This window comes from Platichthys flesus, chromosome 10, assembly GCF_949316205.1.
Source record: "Platichthys flesus chromosome 10, fPlaFle2.1, whole genome shotgun sequence".
NCBI lineage: Eukaryota > Metazoa > Chordata > Actinopteri > Pleuronectiformes > Pleuronectidae > Platichthys > Platichthys flesus.
In genome coordinates, this window is record NC_084954.1 from 14,330,697 (window position 1) to 14,350,883 (window position 20,187).

At 43.8% G+C, this 20,187-nt stretch overlaps 1 protein-coding gene across 2 annotated transcripts in view; it reads right to left on the minus strand.

Annotated features, from left to right (window-relative positions):
- The window catches only part of LOC133962255 (formin-like), a 55,163-nt gene that overhangs the window by 34,166 nt on the left and 810 nt on the right, over positions 1–20,187 (minus strand). The window contains exons 2-5 of one of the 2 annotated variants that reach the window (XM_062397784.1): positions 18,093–19,735; positions 10,028–10,194; positions 5,008–5,128; positions 1,106–1,167 (exon numbers count right to left, since the gene is read on the minus strand). In XM_062397784.1, coding sequence (XP_062253768.1) covers positions 1,106–1,167; positions 5,008–5,128; positions 10,028–10,194; positions 18,093–19,626 — 1,884 coding nt within the window. In that variant the 5' untranslated portion in view covers positions 19,627–19,735. Of the gene's footprint in view, positions 1–1,105; positions 1,168–5,007; positions 5,129–5,316; positions 8,837–10,027; positions 10,195–18,092; positions 19,736–20,187 lie in introns of those variants that run through there. The other variant, XM_062397783.1, reaches the window with a different exon arrangement.

The following is a 20,187-nucleotide window of genomic DNA, read 5'->3' on the forward strand; positions in this document are numbered from 1 at the left end:
GTAAAATGTCCAGAGCTATATTCCCATTGGTATTCCAATGTTTTGCAATAACACAACCAGGGAAAAAAGCCACCTGTGGAACACTGCTCCAAACCTCGGATTTTAATGAATTTAAAACAAATCTGGACGGAGCCATTATATAATGAGACTAAGGAGATGTCTTTTGCAGAGCTGCGTCTGGAGCATAACTCATACTTAAAATATGACATTTTCTGGTCAGTAGAAATGTCATTCAGAATTTATTTTAATCAACAGAGTACAGATGTTGCCTGTTTTGATTAAAATATATTATAGGTATATCTAAATCTTATAATTTCACTTTTGGTATAAAATTGCTAAAGATCACATTTACATTCAGATTTGGACATTATGTTATTATAAATAAAATATATGTTGTCAATGCATATTGGCTCATTACTAGTACAATTTGAATTTTCTTTGTTTTGTTTGTTTGTTTTAATTCCACACCTCATTAGTATTTATACTACTTCAGCTACATGTGTTAAATGTAGGTACTTATTTTCTTCTCTCACACAGTCACATGCCGTCACTATAGTTAAAGCTGGGCCTCTAGCAGGGCTTGTGTGCCAGTACATTTTTAATTTCAAAAATCAATCTTCCCCCGAGCCAAAGAGGCAAATAAGCACATCAGGATTAAAGAGTAGTAAGGTTCTTTTTTCATTTCTCTCAATCGTTGCTGTTTGTTTCACTTTGCTCAATAAAAAGAACATGCATTTTCCAACTTTAAAAGTTAACTTGACAAAAAGGTTGACTGCTAAGTTTACCTTCAAATAGAATCATATTAAGAAAACCTGCCAAAGCTAAAACCTGTCTTCTGAAAGTATCAGATTTTGCATCAAATAAACTACAGCACGGGATGATTTCATGCTCACTTAGCGCCATCTTGTGTCCAGAGCCGTTAACTACGGTTAAGACTAAATATTCGGTGCCTCAGAAATTAAACTGCATGTGAATTATTATCAATAAATGTAGATTTCAATAATATGCATAATTTTCTACTGTTTTATATTGACTGTCAGACTCTTTTTCTCTCCTACATAATATGCTTTCAGTAATTGTTTGCTCAGGTCACAGGAGAACTTACATGCATTCTCTCAAGCTCTTCCTTGCACTCTCTCTTCAGCTGCAAGAGGGCAGCCTGGTGCTCTGAAAGAAGGCAGAACAAAGACATTGGCATGGGAGTACAACAATATTCAGTGCAGACTTCACTCAATAATCACAGCTTTAGGTAATGACTGAGAGAGAGGTTGATCTTCTGCCTAAAATAATGACGTGATTAATAACTATCAAATTGAGCTATACAGACAAAGGTCATTAACACAACATGTGTCTTTAGAGGCTAAATTCTACAGAAGGGTGGGTCGCCATATTTACCACTCAACCAACCAGTTTAGATTCTACTGCCGGGTGAGGTAAAAGCCAAACCAAACCATTTGACGGACGAGGCAAAAAATAGACTGGACTACCTGCTGGTACTGATAAGATCAAGACTGCAAGGTTAAAAAAATGTCACACAACAACATTATTCTCCTCTTGAACACGATGCCACTAGACTTTGACTTATAAAATCACATTAAATATAATGATCGTCAGTTGTAGTTTCACTTCACAATTGGTGATGAAGTTAAAGGCACTACACCCATGAGCTACGCCTAACAACTTACTAAATATACACCACAATGTCGTAAGCATGTTCTCCCACTGCTTTCACATGTTAGGATAACACTGATAGTCTTCGGTTCTAATTTCTAAATGAATAAAGTCTTATTTACTTCCACAGTGGAGGTTATGTTTTAATCCCTGTTCGTTTGTTTCTTGGAACATATGGTTTGACGTTTTCCTTATTGCGTTTTTCAACACTTTCCTTGATTTCTCAGAGAATAGTTAATCTTGATATTAAAATATCAGGCATGTTCAGGGGACTGATAATAATGAGTTTGTGTAATTTGGTGCATATTAAACTAGTGTGGAGACTCTGCTTTCGATTTTGTGCTCCACGGGAAGGATAATCAAGTGAATTTGGGTGTCGAGTGGACAATGTACAGTGGAGTTACTTCAACTTTATTTTCAAGCTGATCAGTAGGTGGTACTATGACCCTGAGTTAATATTAACATATGGAGCTGTTCAGGCTGGGACTATGATCATAGGTTTTAATTAAATGCACAGTGGAGTTAAAAAAATGCCCCATTTCATGGGAAATCAGTAGGTGGCATTATGACCCTAAATCAACATTGACATATGGAGCTGATCAAGCCAGGTCTCTGATCATAGGTGAACATTTTAGTGCTGACTGCACAATTCACAGTTAAAAAAAACATCCTTTTCACAAACAAAAAGCAATAGGGCCTTCGCACTCTTAGTTCTCGGGCCCTAATAAGCGATATCAGACACAAGTTAATTTCTCAACACAGATCTTAAGTTGATTTCACCCCAAACATTTTTTTTCATTAATTCATTACATTCTTTTAGTACACGTGCTTCCTCAATTAACTCATTATTTCTTCCCTCAAAAGCACTACTTCCCTTTTCAATCCCATGTAATATTGGCTACATTTTTTTTTGCATTCACTATAACCACAGACTTTGTTACTCTTCACGTGTACAACTGTGCCTTAATACTCCTCAAAAGACTCTCATAGTGGTCACATGCTTTAGGTGGTTGACTGACTGATTGTACCAATGGTATGGTGCGCGAGCAGGTTGTCTCTACGCCACCAGGGGAAAATCACTCTGTCCCAGCTCTGTATTTGTGAGTCAGTTCAGCACAGTTGCCTTAAAGGTCCAGGAGATTCAGTATGTCCTGGGGTCTCTTTTTTTCTTCTGTTGATTTATATTATTCTTAAAATGACCATTAAATGGGCTTTGTCAGATGGTGATTTAATGACTGTGGACAGGGTTTGTACTTTTCTTACAGTAATAAGCTGTAAGCTGCAAGCTATTTACTTAGTGGCAGTAACAGAAATTCACTATCAAAATGATGATCGTAGGCAAGACCGGTGACACACCTATGATGTTGGTAGTTTAATATGGGGGGCCTTTTATGCCTTTTATATATAGGAGGGAGAATAAGCTGTGAAGGGGGGCAGAGAGAGAGAGTGGGGGTGGACATGCATAAATGGCCGGTTGAGGCCCTGCCTCGATTGGGGCGGCAGCTCTGACAGTTGAAATATACGCCACCCCATAGCTTTTACCTTGTTTATATTATCATACATGTAGGCTAATAGATGGGCATAATGCAATTTAAAAGGTAATTTGCTACTAATATTTTCTTGATTAATCGCCTTTACAGTGTTCAGGCTTCTATTCCTCGAAAAAGTAGAGCTAACCAGTTTACAAAGTTGGGATAATTTTACCTTAAGCGTGGCACCAATAAATTGCCTTTGGGCATTCAATACATTTGCTGGGGATCAGGCGAAAAGGCTCTGTGTTGCGTGTGTGGTTTGTGCACTGCTGGAAGGATAAACACTTCACTCCCGTCAAGCAACCCCTAACCCTGCCCATTAATCAAGCATTATGGTCCATGCAATCAAGTGCAGACAACCTGTTGACCATTTTCTGTAGATCCAATTGAATCTGTAGAACGAGGTTTACTTCCTGTTGCCAGTAGGCGGCGCTATCCCTATCGCTACATTCAGACTGATAGATCTGTTCAGGTCGGGGCTCTGATGAAGCATGAGCAATTTTATCGATTGGACACTGTTCATATGGAGCTGTTCAGGCCCGGACTCTGGTCATGTGACAGAATCTTGGTGCTGATTGGACAATGCACAGCGGAATTATGACAACTTTAGCTCCTTTGACAAAGGACCAACCTTCACCGCACCTCAATGTTTACATGGCTTGAGGAAATGTCCCAAATCTGACTATTGCTGTTGAGCCATTTTGCCACACCCATTTAAAATTACTTAAGAAGACGTACATTTTCACAAGCACCAACACTGCAAAGATAAAATATAGATCGAGTGGATTTAATGTGGTTCCATAAGAAGTTTCTAATTTCAATTGAGACCAAAATGAAGAACAAAGGAAGGCGATGAAGATGCTTCACAATCTCTCTCTCTCTGTTTGCACAATCTCTGACTGTCATTACATTTCACAACCTGTTGTAAGAAGTAACAGTTTATTGTGTTAATGATTTATCCAAGTAAGACTTTTGTATCAATAAAACAAACTATTCTAAATATACATTGTGCAACTTCATTATCAACATGTTAAGGGTCATAAATGGGCTGAAAGAAAAATGAAGGGAAAGACAGATTGAAAAGAATTGAATATGATATGCACTCGCACATGAACGGGTGTTTATCTATATGTTCAAAGTCTGAACTTTAGCTCTCCTTTATTCTTTTAGCAGAGAGCAAAGCTCGATCCCTGCGAGCAAATCACCCCAGTAATCCAGACTTGCTGGTTTTAATCTACAGACCACAGAGAACACCCAACATCTGTTGCACTGCTGTTACACCACAATTTCACTGTACCCAGGTCATGACTGAAAAGCTTTCGGGACTGAATCCGTCTGTGTGTGCTTTTGACCTATTTGTGTCATTACACCTTTAGAGGTGGGCCAAACAGGGTTTGCTGCCCAGAGTGTACTTGATTCCATTAAATGTTTTTAGCCCACTCTAACAACCGACCTTGTGGTGCCACAAAACAGCAGCAACACAGACAGCAGTATTACAACACACACTTACACAGCCTCACAGCCTGTGTTCTTGAATGGATTAAAAGTTTGTCTTACACCCTGCTGCTGATACTGAAGAGTATTGGTGAGTGCTCAAGAGCCCTCCAAAATTCAATAAAGGACAAATATCCCACACAAGAGATCCATTCCAAATATATTAAAAGTAATGGCCCTTATCCGAAAAAACAATCAGCGTGAGGTGTGTTAGTGTGTAGGCTTGACTGGGTGATCATCTGCCAGCATTCCTGTTATTCCAAGTTATTCCAGGTAACACTGTCTTAAGCCACAGGCGTGAGGTTCTCACCTGCCTCTGTGTACTTGAGCCCCACTTTCTCCTCCTCATCTTTAGCTTTGGGTGGGGGCCACACCGCTTGCAGCCGCCCTGGTGTCCGGTCCTCGCTGTCTGTGGGAGATGTGACCTCTGTCTATGGGAAGAAAACACATGTAACAGTATAAGCATATGAGTTGTGAAATCACGCTAATATTCAGATTTTCTGAGGGCAAGTTTTCTCAAATGGCATTGTTTTTCCTGCGTTTTGAGTAAATACAAGGCTTTCTGCCACTAAAATGTCCAAAAACATGTAATTTAAGTGGATTTGGTAATGATACATACAATAGTCTCTGTGGGAGATTTGACATCTTGTCCGGGAGATTTTGAAGCTCTCTCAAAAATCGACCTCAGATTTTCCTTATCATTCTTGATTTTCTTTTTCACTGCCTCCAGATCCACAGCCTCGGTTTTTTCCTTTGTGACAGTTTTGGCGCTAAAGATGTTCCTGAAGGTTTCATAGGCCACGTCGGATGTTTTCTTTCTTTCAGGTGTGGATGTAAGTACCTCTGGGGCTGGAGACTTCCCTCCCGCAACCTCCTCTACATTCTCAGTATCTTTCCTGGTGTGTTTGTAAGTAGCATCCTGACGTAAATCTGACTGTTTGGTGGGATCGGGGCTTTCTTGTTTTAGCCGATGACTGAGCTGTCCCATAACGGTGCTTTTAGTATCTGAAAGGGATCTAGGCTCTGCAAGTTTTTTGGCTGGCGATGCTGTCCTCTGGTCAGGGAAAAGCTTGGCTTTGTTTACATTCTTCTTCAGGTTGAGTAAGGCCAGGTCAGTGTCCTTGTCCCTCTGCTTGATTTCTGACACTGTTTCCCTCTCATCACCCACTGCTCCTTTCTTCAACACCCTCAACCCACTGAAAAGAGCTGGCATCTGGAAGGAAGGTGGCGAAGAGAGGGCCGTGCCCTTGGACGGGGAGGAGGTGGAGGAATTAGGGGAGGGTCTTGCAGGTGATGATGATGGGGTGGTTTTTGCTTCAGCCGTCTTTCGAGCGGTTGGGAGCTGTGAAGGGCTGGTACTTGGCGGAATGTCACCCAGGGCTCCTGAAATTGTTAAACCAGCAGTTTCTGATTGCGCCACTGGGCTGGAGGACACTATGGTTGACAATTCAGGAGTCTTAGGTGGGGTGGTGGGAGCAACCACCTGACTGGAGTGAGGTTTCTCTGTCCCGTCCTCAGCGTCATCCCTTTTCTCACATGTCTCCTCCTTTTGTGCACGATCCAAATCATCAGACTCCTTTGACAGCGAGGCTGCGGTACCATTATGACCTGCAGTCTCCAAAGAAAGAGGTCCGGAGATGATGGAGGGGACAGGCTGAGAGCAATCTATGCCAGCATTCTCATCACTCTCTTCTTTTCCCACATTGTTTCCACTATTCATTTCTGCATCCACAGACACTGTGGTGGTGCTCTCCTTGGGAGTGCAGCTTTCTTTCTGTTTGGTACTAGAGGAGCCGAGACCTGTCCTAGCGCTGGATCTGCTCAGGAAGCTGTCTGAGTAGAGAATAGCTTCTATGCGGGATCTCTCCGTAAATTTGTGTGTTCTAAACACAGGCACTTTGTACTCTGACTCTGACTCAATGGAACTATTTAGCTCATCTCCGTCCCCATGGATCATTGTATTATTGTCCTCAGGTGGGATGGGCTCGCTGGTCTTTGCCTGCTTCTCTGACAGGCTGATGTTGCTAAGGGACACCTCCTCCTCCTCCTCATTTTCTGTGTCACTATGCGTTTCCACCTTCGTGACCTTGACCAGATCTGGGTCAAGTGGGGCTCCAGCTGCTCCTCTCACTTTTTCACCATATTCTTTGCCATTTTTCAACGATTCCGCCTTCTGCCCTTTAACAGAGGAAATCACCTCCTCTCTCCCCGTTCGCTTGTTCTCACTGTCGGAAGCTTGGCCATCATTGGGACGAGGTGTCTCGCCATCCGACAGCTCCGTGAAAGAAGTCAGCACAGCCGACTGCACGCCTGAAGACGCAGATCTATCCCGGCTCAAGAAACTGCTGAAGAAATCCAGATAGGAGCTTGAGGGTTGCTTCCCCTGCTCCCCGGAGTTGTTACTTGCACTCTCCATTGTTGCTCAAAGTGTCTCACCACCTGAGAGCAAAGAGAGGTAAAACCCAACAGGTAGCTGCTTCAGTAAAGTGTCAATTCAAAATGTCACAAATGGTGACATTCTGATCTCCCCCTCCAGTTATCCAAGCTGGTCCTGTTCCACCTCTAGCCGTTGGCTCGGGAACAAAAGGCTTTTGTGTGGACAAATCTCCCCAGCCCCTCTTACCTTCTTCAGGAGAGTGCCAACTGTAACAACACTATCCCTTAATCTTGTTTAGTGACACACATACAGTACACGTTGCATGTAGTAGACGCTCATGATGTCACATAAAGACTACTACAGATTGTGTGTTGACAGCAGTGCAGTCCAGTCTCCTCTGTGCGAGCACGACTCCCATGCAAGTGAGGTCAAGCCGCTCAGTGACTGGAAGCATGTCCTGCTGTAATCTCCCTGGGATAGCAGGAGAACAGAGTTCACTCGGGTTTCACAAAAACATTCCCATATGTTCCAGCAAGTGGAGCAGCGTTATCCATAGTTGCCGGTTATCCTTCTCTCTGTGGAATCCATGACTGAGCTGTTCTTCTAGTGTGTGTCTGTCTCCGTGTACAGGAAAGCAGTGTGTGCTGTTTCCTATGTGAGACAAAAAAACTCTCTCAGGTTGGGAAAAAAAATGTGTCTCACTGGTTTACCCGGTCTGGGGAGGACGCCTCCCTCCCTTCAAGGTCCCTCCCTTCCTGGGAGGGGACCTGCTCGGCCTGGCACCACAGGTGTCTGATTACCTCTGCTCACTTCCCGTAAAATGGCTGTGGAGGTAAACAGGGCGAACACAGAGGGGAGGTGAAGTCTGTGGTCAGGTACAGAGAGCGGCAGCCATGAACCAGCACTGCAGCACTACGGCATTACGCAGTGGGTTACTGCAACACAGGGCTTAAGAAGTGGTGATTAGTCTGTGTACAGCCAGCCCTGGCTAACAGCCTAATGTGTGATGAGTCAGCCTGTGGTACAACCAGTTCAAGCTAACAGGCTAACATGCTAATGTGTCATCAGGCAGCCTGTGGCACCTCCAACTCAAGCTAGCAAGTTAACAAGTTAACACGCTAATGTGTCATTAGCCAGCCTGTGTTGCATCCAACTCAAGCTAACAGGCTAATGTGTGATTAGCAGCTCACAACCTGAATTCAGGAAGAAACAACACATTTTGATTCACTTACCTTAAGCATCCTATTTGAAATATGTCAATGTACAGTACATAGTGAACATTGACTTTTTTCAAATAGGAAGTTAAGTTTTGATGACAGAGTTTCCAAGTAAGCTACAGGCAATACAATCCAGGGAGAATCCCTGAAAGTAAAAAACAGAGAAATACCTTCTGTAGTGTTTACGCTATATTTTTAGTTTATCTTTACAGGCTCTAACCTCTAATTGATTTTTGTATAAATGTCAGTTTAGTGTTTTTCTCACTGTGGTCGCCCTTAGCAACCAAAGGTCATCCTTGTTGAATTTGATCTTTCAGATTTCCTCGATGAGCTCAGTCTCAGCTGGAGTCACCGGAGGACACACTTATCCCAGAATTGTGTTTGAAAGAGTGTTTTATAAATATTTTTGTCCAGTTTTATGATGATAAATTAAACAAGAAAAGGGGGAAGATACTTTTGAGAAATGGACATTTCTCAAGACTGCATATTTAATAACAAATGGCAAAAGGATTGCATTAAAATGGAAATACTGATGTAATTTGTACCTTCAGTCGCTGCAATAATTTTATATCTGCTACCAATAAAAAAACAAATAAAAAATCCATGTGTAACTGCATTTTTTGGGGAATTGAGATTTATTTAAATTTTTGGAAAGGGGGGCCCCTATGGAATCACGCTATGTAAGAGCAGTGGTATTTCATACACACACAAGGAGTAAATCCCCTTGACAGTTTGCACTAGAAGGAGTTCGACTAGGCTCTGATGTGAACAGATAGGGCTTTTTTCAACATTTCCTCGGGTAAGTTTAGGGGAATGATGAGTGTGTGTAATGTAGTTCAGATTCAAATGAAAATAAAAATCTAGTGAATTTGAATGCGGTCTCATAAGAGGACTGTTGGGCCTTGGTGCAGGTATGCAGTCTATAGTGCTATTCTGGTTTCTTATAAAATGAAAATGATTGACAATGACAAAGAAGCCATTCCACAGCCAGGTATGTCTGATGACTATCACTTTTACAACAACAAAACAGCCTCATTCTGTACAGCACAGCCTTTGTGATGGTATGTCAACTGATTGTGCTCGCAGTCAGGACACTTGTTGTGTCTTGGGGAAAACAATGCGTGGCATTTCACCGATACACTACCCGCCTAAAACCACACCCGGGTTATCTCACTCATCTGCCAAAGGAATGAATACCTTTGCAAGGTATGATGCATGATGATACTTCCTTAATTGTACTTCTTATTAGCATAATTAAAACCTATTGAACTCCCAGAAACAATGTTAATAAAGTACAGTAGGATTGTTTTAACCACACACTGTGAGCAACCATATCTTTGTGTTGCAACTCAGCCACATAACATTAGGAAATCACACTATTTCTCTCTATGTTCTAAAACGTGGCAATTCATCAAAAACATTGCAAAATGTTAGCAAGAGTAGTTCAATCTGTTCTGTGTTTGCTCTGAACAAGTGAGGTTTGAGTGGAATGATCTCAGTTTTGGCTTAAAACCTCAGCCTACAGATTAAAATCCATGACCTGTTAATCCACCTCTAAGAATTCATGATCAGGTGGTTAAACGCCTGAGTGAACAAAATAAAAATCCTCATGAGTCCCACAAAAAGGGGGGGGGGGGGGGGGGGGGATATAACCAAGTAACACTGCTCCACCAGCAAAAATGTGCCTTCCAGCAAATTGTGATCTTAAGGGGTTTGTTGTGCTTAATTTTCCTCACCGTGCACTCCAGCCTGGGATAATAGGGCGTGTCCCCGATGATGTCATCCTCTGGCGGCGTGATGCGTAGGAAGTCCAGGTGATCAGGGCGCAGAACACAGGAAAGAGGCTCCTGAGGTTCATCACCATCCAGCATCCAAATATCATCCTGACGCAAGAGAGAATCCTCTGCAGAGAAACACAAACACACACACGACCACATGGGGATTAACACACATGTTGTGCAAGGAATCAATGCAGGGATATACACAACAGGTGCAATCAGGTGTGATGAGGCTGAATAAGCAGCAGTGTCTGAGTAAAACTATTTCTCTGTGAAACCAGCCTGGGCTACAAATATTGAACGAGGTAGGAAGCAGGCATCAGAGCCTTTTAGCATCAAGCAGGCAGCAAGTCAGACACTAGTTTAGCTGTAGGCAAGAGGGCACAAAGCTATTTTTATCTGCACTTAGCCAGGCCTGTTCCGATCGTCAACCCCGAGAGGAAGCCACACTGATCCAATAAGAAAAGACATCTAGAGAGCATTGTTCTTAAAAACAAACATCCCTGTTTAATATAGATTTGCATTCAAGAAATTGTTGTATATCAAATAGAAGTAGCCTAGGTGTCTTGTGTGAGCTTGTGTGTTCAGTCATCTCAAAGCCCTGAGGGAGTTGAAAATACAAGACTACACCCTAATTTGGATTAAGAAAGACTGCCCTCTACTGACCAAGGACTTAAATACACTTCACAATGGAATGGCACAGGTAACCATCTTCCTCTAACAAAGCTAAATTAGAAATTCCAAATCTGAATAGACTCCTCTGTGCTTATTTGAATGCAGAATACCGAGGGAGTTCACATTTCATAGAACGTGGCCTTTAACATGAACTACTCACTGGCCCTATGCAGATGTAGACTGAGCCTGCATAGCCTTGCTCATGTGTCACTGCCCTGAGCAAATCACATTGTATTAACTTCAGGAGGAACCAGGCTATTGCTGCGAGAGCCAACACAGAAAGCATAAAAGCTATTTCAACGACTTTAAATGTAATATCTCATGCCTTGCTGCATGCATTCATCGTCTCTGGAGAGTCAGACATGCAAGAAAAGATAAAAAGTGCAAGTTAAGAGAGATGTGGGGCAAGGACAGTGAGGTGCAAGAATAAGGAAGCGGAGGAGAGAAAACCCAGAGGGGGAGGGGGAGGGTTTGGATCTTGAAACTCGATGTTCTCAATTCCCTCCAGCTGTAAGACAACACCTTGAACGGTTGGTGGCCAGAATTATGAGCTGGATAACTGAGCAATGCACTTCCTGTTCGATGAGATGCTAAAGCATCCCATAACCTCGGTATGTAATGAGCAACCTTGAACAGGGAACGCGGAATTACTGTACTGCAGCTCAGCATCCACTATATGAATACAAACATGATGTGATAATATGAAAGCCCCCCCACACACAGAAAACTAACTCTGTGGGCAGTCACTTGGAGACGGCTGCAGCGCCTGCCCTCCCTCCACTTATCTGGGACTTTGGCAGGATTAGATTAATAACTTTTCATTATGATAATGCTGCCCTGCAGTCCCGCAGCGGGGAACTGCTGACTGTAGGCTGGGGCTCTTCCAAAAATTGCCTCGGATAAAGGCCAGTCTGTGCCAAGGAAAGAAACTATTGATCAGAAACGGCTCTCCCACTTTCTGTCTTTCTCTCCTGTGACAAGGTGTTCATAGATGAAAGAAGGAAACGATGAACGCCTACTGAAATTTTAGCTATGTTCCTTCATGCCTACCAAAACATAACGGTTAAACAGTCTGTTTCCCATGATTTACAGCCAACCTGTCACCAAATTAAATACGCATAAGGAGGAAAACAGTGCCACCATCTGGACAGGCAGAGAAAAGGGGCCCGTCGTTCTCCCTATTTTCAAAAACACTGCAGTGGAGGCCTGGTGCTGCTGCTACTGCTCGAGACGGGGACATAGTGAAGTAAAGCACAACACTGCAGATGTGAAGCAGCTTCTGCATTCATCTGTCGAACACACACATACACTCAGTGAGGTTACAATCAATGCTGCCGAGGACAATCGTGGGCTCATTGCCGTTTAATCTCCATTTCTGCTGCTCTAAAAGCCGAGACTGAGTCCGTAACTGAGTGAACACAGAGGGCAAACCAAGTTTGGTTTGACGGAGAGTAACCTGCCGCTAACTGGATCATCCCAAACCAAGACAGCGTCAGTGCACCAGATGCTGTCTGGAGTCTCTAAACAGTATGCAAAGCCTCCACAGGAAAGTCAGAGCGGTATAGTATTTCAGACATCTAGAGTAAATAGACCTGCAGGTGCCGACTGTAGGTGCAGTCATTTGACAGTCAAAACACATGCGTGTGAGTGAGCAGCTGCCAGAAAGCGTGGGGGTTTCAGTGGCCCTGTGAAGTAGTATTATTTAGTGCGGCTCAGTCAGAGGGCAGCTAGCGTCTGATACTGAGAGGTGGGTGTGTCGGTTGAGACAGATTAATCACTCCGTCAGCTAGGCCTCACTCATCCGGCGGTCAGGGAAAGCTCTGCTCAGGCTGTGTTGAACACTGTGAAGCAGACATGAAACCATTAAGAGCGAAGAGTCTTTTCAAACCCACACAGGCGGTGGCTGTCTTGCTGTTAGCGGACCACTGCAGGACAGGCAAGCTCAAAATATCTCTTTGTATTTCTATAACGGATTAACTCTACCACCTCCCCTCTCATTGTGTCTCATTCTCAAACAGCTTTATCCAGCATACCCACTGCCCTATTTTATCCACTTAAAATCCAACACACATTAAAAGCAAATGAGCTGGGCCATGGGGCACGCTGAGTGCATCTGGCAGCCTCCTACCCCCTCCTCCACCACTTTTACACAGGATCACAGATTTGTATATAAATCATGAAAAGTTAAGGATTTGTGAATCACCCTGCTGGTTTATGCTCCTGTCACGGCTGTTTTCTTCCACACAGGCGTGTTGGCCTTTCAAAGCCGTCAGGCCAGCTGATTGACTGGTGTTGGCCCTCAGTCCTGAGGTTCGTGTAAATACAGGCGGCTACAAATGGAAACTGTGCGGCAGGTGACCAGAGGGCCTTAGCAGAGATGTAGCATGATGCTCAGAGACTCGTCTTTACTCATTTCAAATGCAGCTCTGGAGGATGATTGGAAAATAAAACAATAAAGGAAGAGGGCAGGGTGTGTTCAGTGGGCCTGGCAGGGCATTGACTGAGAGAAAGGACATCTCTGCTTCAATCTACCAGTGAGTGCATGCATAAAAACACAGGGCTTCTGCAGGTTTCTTTTAAGGCTTTTTAAGGAATGACATTTTAGATAGTTAATCATGATTTCTTGGTTTCTTTCTGGATTCATTCTGTTTATTTTAATTTATTCATCAGTCCCGAACACAATCTTTTCTTTCCCCGTTTGTTTTGATGCAGCTGATGTCTCGAATTAAAATGCAGCTGAATCGTGGGTGCAAAATGTTTGAATACGTATTTATACTTCCCCATATGAGTTGAAGTAACAGAGCGGAGAATAGGTATCCATAGACTAGAGATGAAGTCTAATGAGCTGTTGTAGACTATCAGTTATCAGATCCACGTTTGCCTTGTTTGTAGTTTTATTATAGTGATTAATATCTGTATCATCAATATAGAACTACAACATTCCTATCTAATTTCTTTTATCCTATCTAATCCCATATTGAAGCAAAGTGGAAGGAGCGTTCACTAAATAGTTCTATAATCAGAGACATACCTGAATGTTTTGAAGACCTAGTACCTAATAGTGTTTAACACCTAAAATTCAGGTAATGACATTTTAAGGCCTAAGGAAACTCTGACTTAAGGTTTAGCTGATCATGTTAAAAACTTCTCAAAGCATAAGATGGGAGATACTGGCGTTTGCCCAGTTGGCAGTGTAGGTAATGTTATGTTGAATAGAGAATAAAAAGCTCCCTGTTATATGAGAATGAACATTGTGCCTTGTTTCTGTTTGTGGACATTACAGCTTGTACGGCACTCGTAGCCTCTGTTTTTGGCAGAATCCACCTCATTATCTAAATAGAGCCGGCCCTTGTCCTCATTGAGCGAAGCAGCTACGCATGGCAGTGCACTCTGTGTTGAATGGCAGCTCGCAGGGAGAACAGGCTGACACACTCTTGCTGATCAGGTTCATATGACCTTCCCCGGAACGTATTGACTAATCTGATTATGGTATTGCCGGCCATATGTCAGACAATAAAATAAGTAAGGAATTTAGGAAGGGTGGGGTAAAGGGAAACGCGAGAGCGAAGGTGGGAGAAGCTAATGGTAAAAGCCTGACGACAGTTTCTCCTAAAGCGGCTATAAAAAATATTAAATGATATGATATGTAACGTGAGTGGAGTCAATTGTCATAAGAAGCCTACAGATTGTTTCCAACCGAGGCTGCAGGTCGTCCCTGCTCCACAGAGCTTTACAGCCTCTTTCAAAGCACTTTTTTGAATCTCACACCCACAGTTGTGCTGTTTTGACTCTGGCTGCTCTCAGCACTGTTTACAGCTGCAGCAGGCGGCTAAAAGAAGATACAAGAACTCACTTTACACCAGCTGCCCCGCACCAAGCAGCGAACGCACACAACTGGTGACTCACTGTAGTCATTTCCACATACAAGGGATCTCCATGTTGTGTTCACAGATTCCTAATATAGAAAGTTTAAAATGTCTCTTTTGATTGTCCAGTTTCAAGAGGATGTTGGGGTCGACTCTCTGCTGATTATACAAGGAACAAAATCGCTGACAGAAAGAGAAAGTAATGACATTAGTCTGTGTTAGTATCATAAACTGTATAAAGATTGAAGACATGACTCGCCTCGCCAAAAGTGAAGTCAATGCCCCTCCACCTGGGGGTTAGCAGTGGTGTAGGTCATTATCCCGCCTCCTCCATGTTAGTTGATGGGACATAAATGTTTTTACTTTGTTCCAGAATGTGGCCTTTCAGTTTGAGAGCTGGTCCTTTGTGCTCAGACTTTGCTTTCACTGAAAAACTTGTACTCTCCTGCTTGCCATAGATCTGCTCAACTTGTGCGCCTGTACTCAGATATTCTGTTGCTGTTGTTCTATGCAGGATGTTTTGGCTTCATTTCTGGATAGAAGGAGGAGGTGGAGATTCGTTTTCCATCTTTTTATCCCGTCTATGGTGAACACAAACAAACCCAACACACTTTTATGCATAAGGTGTTCTGTTACACAAACTGCAGTGCAGGAGGATTAGTAGATGAAGAGAATTTGTTTTAAATGACGTCTGCATAAGCACACTCATTAACGGGCACGGAGCTTCAATAGGAGAGCAGAGATTAAAGAGCCCGGATGATAATTAGTTCGACAATTGAAGGGCCGAGCTTCAAGCTGACCCATTTAGGCCCTTTTTGGCTGGACACTGTGATGTTCATTTATCTGTGTTAACATCTGAAGTGTATTCAATTATCAAGCAGCAAAAGGGCGATCTCGTAAACAGCTCGGATCCAGCAGAACTGACGGAGGCTTTCTGTTTAAGATTAAAGGCACCACTTTGAAGACTGTGCAGCCCGAAGCATGTGGAAAGCATGACATAGGCAACAATGTAAGCAGATCTTCTTTGATACAGATCGCATATGTGTTATCCGTACCATCCATTAATATCTATACCGCCTAACCTTTAAGGGTCGTGGCGGGGCTGGAGCATATTGCAGCTGACACTAGGCAAGGGGACAGGACAGGTCGCCAATGTATCTTAGGGCCAACGTATAGAGACAGGCGACTATTCACACTCACATTTACAATTTCAATTAACAATTTAAGCCCTGCTCAGACCTTGTGTTAACACTCGTCCTGAAAGATCCGAACCCAAGTGGACATCGTTAAGTAGGATGTTCACATCTGACATTAAAATACATCCTGAATGTGTCTCGTGTGACCACTTGTACTTAACACCAGGTCTGAACAGAGTCTCCAATCTGCAGTCTTTGGACTCTGGGTGTGGACTCTGAAACTGGGAGTATCTTTGGGTCTCCGGCCTGACCATAGAATGTATATAAAAAGGTCCTCACAGGATGGATGTGTGGGCTCGGCCCGGAGAGGTGTCGGCTGCTTGTTGGCTCATGTTTAACATTCTAGCATTTAAATTCTCCTGGTTTTTGGCAGAGTCCATTTATGTAACTTTTTCGTATAAAGTGAAACATCGTTTGTGAGTAGTATGCAGTGGTTAATGTGTAAATAGGATTAGTCACCTTCATTGTACATCACACAGAGCCTGTGGGGCTGAAGTTCAATTTTCTTCTGAAGTCTTTTCTCTTGTTTATTGTTAGTTTAGGGAGTCAGGGTTTAATGAATGTCTTTTGGTTTGTTCTGTTTACTTGTTATGACCATGGTTCACCCTGAAGTGTGTTTGTTTTCCAGTCAGTACCACTTTCTGTTGTCACAAGTATTAGTTATAATTCAATGCACTATATTGATGTTCTGGTGTTGTGATTTTAGTTTTTGGGACCGGGGCCGGACCTCCATTAGTGATATTATGTTGCGCTCCTACCCCCGTAGATGGGAGCGTAAAATTATTGATGTTTTACGAATGCCAACGTGTATGAGGGACAACATCACTTCAGTGGGAATTGATACAAATTATTTATACATGAGTAAAGCTGGGTTCTTCATACCCTTGTTCCTCAGTTAGCTCGGCACAACACAGCTCAGCACTCCTCCCTCCTCCCTCTAAAAGCTGCTGCTGCTGCTGCTGAGCGCTGCTGACTTGTGCTGCTTGGGCTGGCACCATAGTCTATGATGTAATGATTCAAAACACTCTGGGGCTTCCTTTAAAAAAAAAAAATGCAGCATTGTTCTGAAAATAGGGATTAAACTATCTACAATATCCACAGTCTTTAAGTGAATTACATAATCAATGGGAGGCCATCTGTTTGCTGCTGCAAGTAGAGATTGAATGACACCGACTGAAACTGTTGATTAACCACGGTACAGAGGTACCTAATGCAATAATGATAATATTAATAATAAGCATCAAATTGAATTGTGCAGCTTGGAGAGATTCCAGTGAAGGTGTATAAACTTTAAACCAACACAGAAAACCGCTGACACGTATGAGCTCACACAGTGGCATGAGACAATAGAAGCTGGACAGACAAGAAAGACTGGCCGGCAGGCGATGATTAAAAGTCACAGGGGCACTGCTGATCTAAGCTTGTGACATTATTGTGGCTTTGTAAAGATTATGTATGTTGCGAGAGTTCAAATCCATTTATTCTGTCATTGTTAGATTATAAAAAAGGGGAAAGGAGTCCTGCAGATAAGGAACTTCTAATCCTTATTTTCTCCCCCACCTTGTGCCGCCTGGGTCCGTGATCCTTTGTCAGCTTCCTGTGAAAGAGGTTAGGATGTGGGGTTTTTAAGGGGAGGGACAGCAGATCCCTCCGAGTCTAAATTGGCAATGCTTCAGTTAACACCATGCTCACAAGAACTCCGGTCAGTTCAAGCTCTGTGTCAACTTTGATCTGAGACACTCCACTCCTAATCTCTGCCTTTTCCCTCCCGCGGCACTGAGAGCGTTAAAACGGATCATTGGCCAAACTATTCTCAGGCTCCGCTTGCCCCTTGTTCAACTCCGCTGGGTAGTTTTTAATTTGTGGTCATATGTCAAAGCCAGGACGAGAACACCCCAGTTAAAGCCTAATAGGAGACGCTTTGTAAAACAGTGCCTTTCTGTTGGTTTAGCTTGTGACGGAGTGACAAAAAGTGAAACTCCTCCTGCAGAAATGGTTTGTCAGTTGCGATGCACACAATTTGCTGGAGCTTTTCAATAAAAACGTGAGGCGCACACACACAGACACACATACCCACACAGACACATGAATCTCTCTCAAAGCATATTGCTCTGATCTTTGAAATACAGCTCCAGCAGTTCCAGAGCGAGGGCACATTCTGACAACCGTTTCATGCTCCTGTCTGAGACGATAAAAAACCAAGGACGTCAACATTAACATCAAGGCATGAATCAGTGTGTTCAAAGTGCTGTTGGAGTTGGAGAGGCGGGATTTCTCATAACTCACCTGTTGTTGTGGAGTTGCTGGAGGAATTCCATTTGGAGGTGCTCGGCCTCCTGCTGAGGTTCAGGTCCAGGCGGGTGATGGTGCGCTTGTTGCCGTTCTTGTCGATGACATCTGTGAAGATTTTGGACCTGTCAATGTTGCTGGAGCCTTCGCTGGCCGGGTCCACATCCTTGTCCGACAGCAGAACGATACGGTGGTTGAGCTGTGGGCTCGCCTGCTTACAGGGCAGAGGGGACAGGACTGGGGACATGCTCTGGAGGCTGTTTGAAGCGGGGAACGAGGTGTTGAAGACCCCAGCGAGAGACGCAGAAGATGAGCTCTTGATGTGGGATTTGGCTGAGGGTGAAGGGTTGGTTGTATTGGACAGGGGCAACCATAGCCCCTCAGACTGCTTGTTACCTGTCGTTTCTCTACCAACCCCAGCCAGGTGGGCTCCAATTGTCCCTCTCCACTCTGCAGACCCTTCCCTCTCTGGGCTGGTATGGCTAACATGGTGCACGCTCCCCTCCACATCCTGCACTTTAGCCACCACCCTGACCCCTTCATTCCTCTGATGGTCGTTGCCACAGAGCTGCTGAGCGGACCTGGCTACCAATGCATTCTCAGATAACGTCTCCACCGGAGAGTCAAACCTCTTAATTGGTCGAAGGTTGCTCCCACTTTCCCGTCGGGTCAGTCCCTCCATCAGGCTGCAATAAGACGACTCGAAACCCAGCTCGCTGTCGTATTCCGAGAAGTCGCTGCAGAAATACATGTCGGGCTCAAATGCCCGGTTGTCCTCCATGAAGTCCCAGCCCTCACGGCCGATTTGGAAGGGTTCCTCCATTGGCAGGATGGGATTACTGACAGCACTGACATAGGAGCCGGTCGCTGGGCTGTCAGACACATGGACGGTGGATGGAATACCTGGGATCGGTTCCACTACTGAGGCTGCAGATACGGCCACACCCTTCTGGGTGCCTGAAGTCCCACTTATAACTTTCTTCTTTATCTTACTGTTCAGGAAATCCTCCGCACAGTCAAGCTTCTTGCTTCCAAACTTTTTCAGCTTCTTGCTCTTGGACGTGGCTCTCTTATGCTCCGGAGACACAGCGTGAGAATAGTTGCTGCTGTTGCTGAGAACCTGACTTCCAACGTGAGCTTCCTGACCCTCCATGTAATCCTGGATTTTCCCATCCTGGTTACCCATCCTGACCTTGTTGGCACAGTCCCGACACAGCGATAAGAGATTCACCAGCAACTGGTGGTGCTCTGCCGCCAGCCAGCAGAGCTCTGCAACAACCTCCTTTGTTGCCGGCTGGGAGTTGAGGAGTTCTCCCGAGGTATAGGAAGACTGGCCTCTTTGTTCGGACTCTGCAAGATCCTCCTTTCCCCAGTCATGGTCATTGCCGGCGCTTTCTGAATGAGGGGCACGGCTCTTGTACTTAAAGCTCTGGGCCGGCCTCTTGGGGTCATACAGGCTGATGTTGCTGAGCTCACGGATGGGCGCATACAGGATCAAGACGGTGTGTGTGCCCTCCATGACGGGAGCCATGTTGATCACTCAAGCGGTCCAAATTTAGTGGTCGCTCCCCAGACAGAGTGACTGGGCTCGGACTGCAGAGGAGGATTTCTGGCCATTCATCACTTGGCCTGTCAAGATGCTATCAGAGATAAAGTAGCATGCAGCGATATATCAGACTTAACAGACACAGGATGTCTAAACAACATGTTATGGTCATTTCTTGAGACCTAACGATAGACCTTTTGTATTTCAAGTAGGACTTGGCAATCAAACAATATCAATCGAGAATTGCAATATTATGTTCCTCAATATCAATATTACAAAACTGAAATACATAATCTTTACCCGAGCACAGTGAGGAGGTTTAACAGATGATTGATCTAACTAAGAGTTGTTGTTTTTCTGTGCATGTGTTTGTCATGTTCTGCCCATGAAGAAGAGTTGAAAGCCAAAACTTTCACTCAGAGCAAAAATCTGTCTTTAAACATACAAGAAATAATAATGTGACATTTATCTTGATAATCATCAATATCGGCTGAAATGTTATCAGGGTATAACATTTGGCCATATCGCTCAAACCTAGATATGATA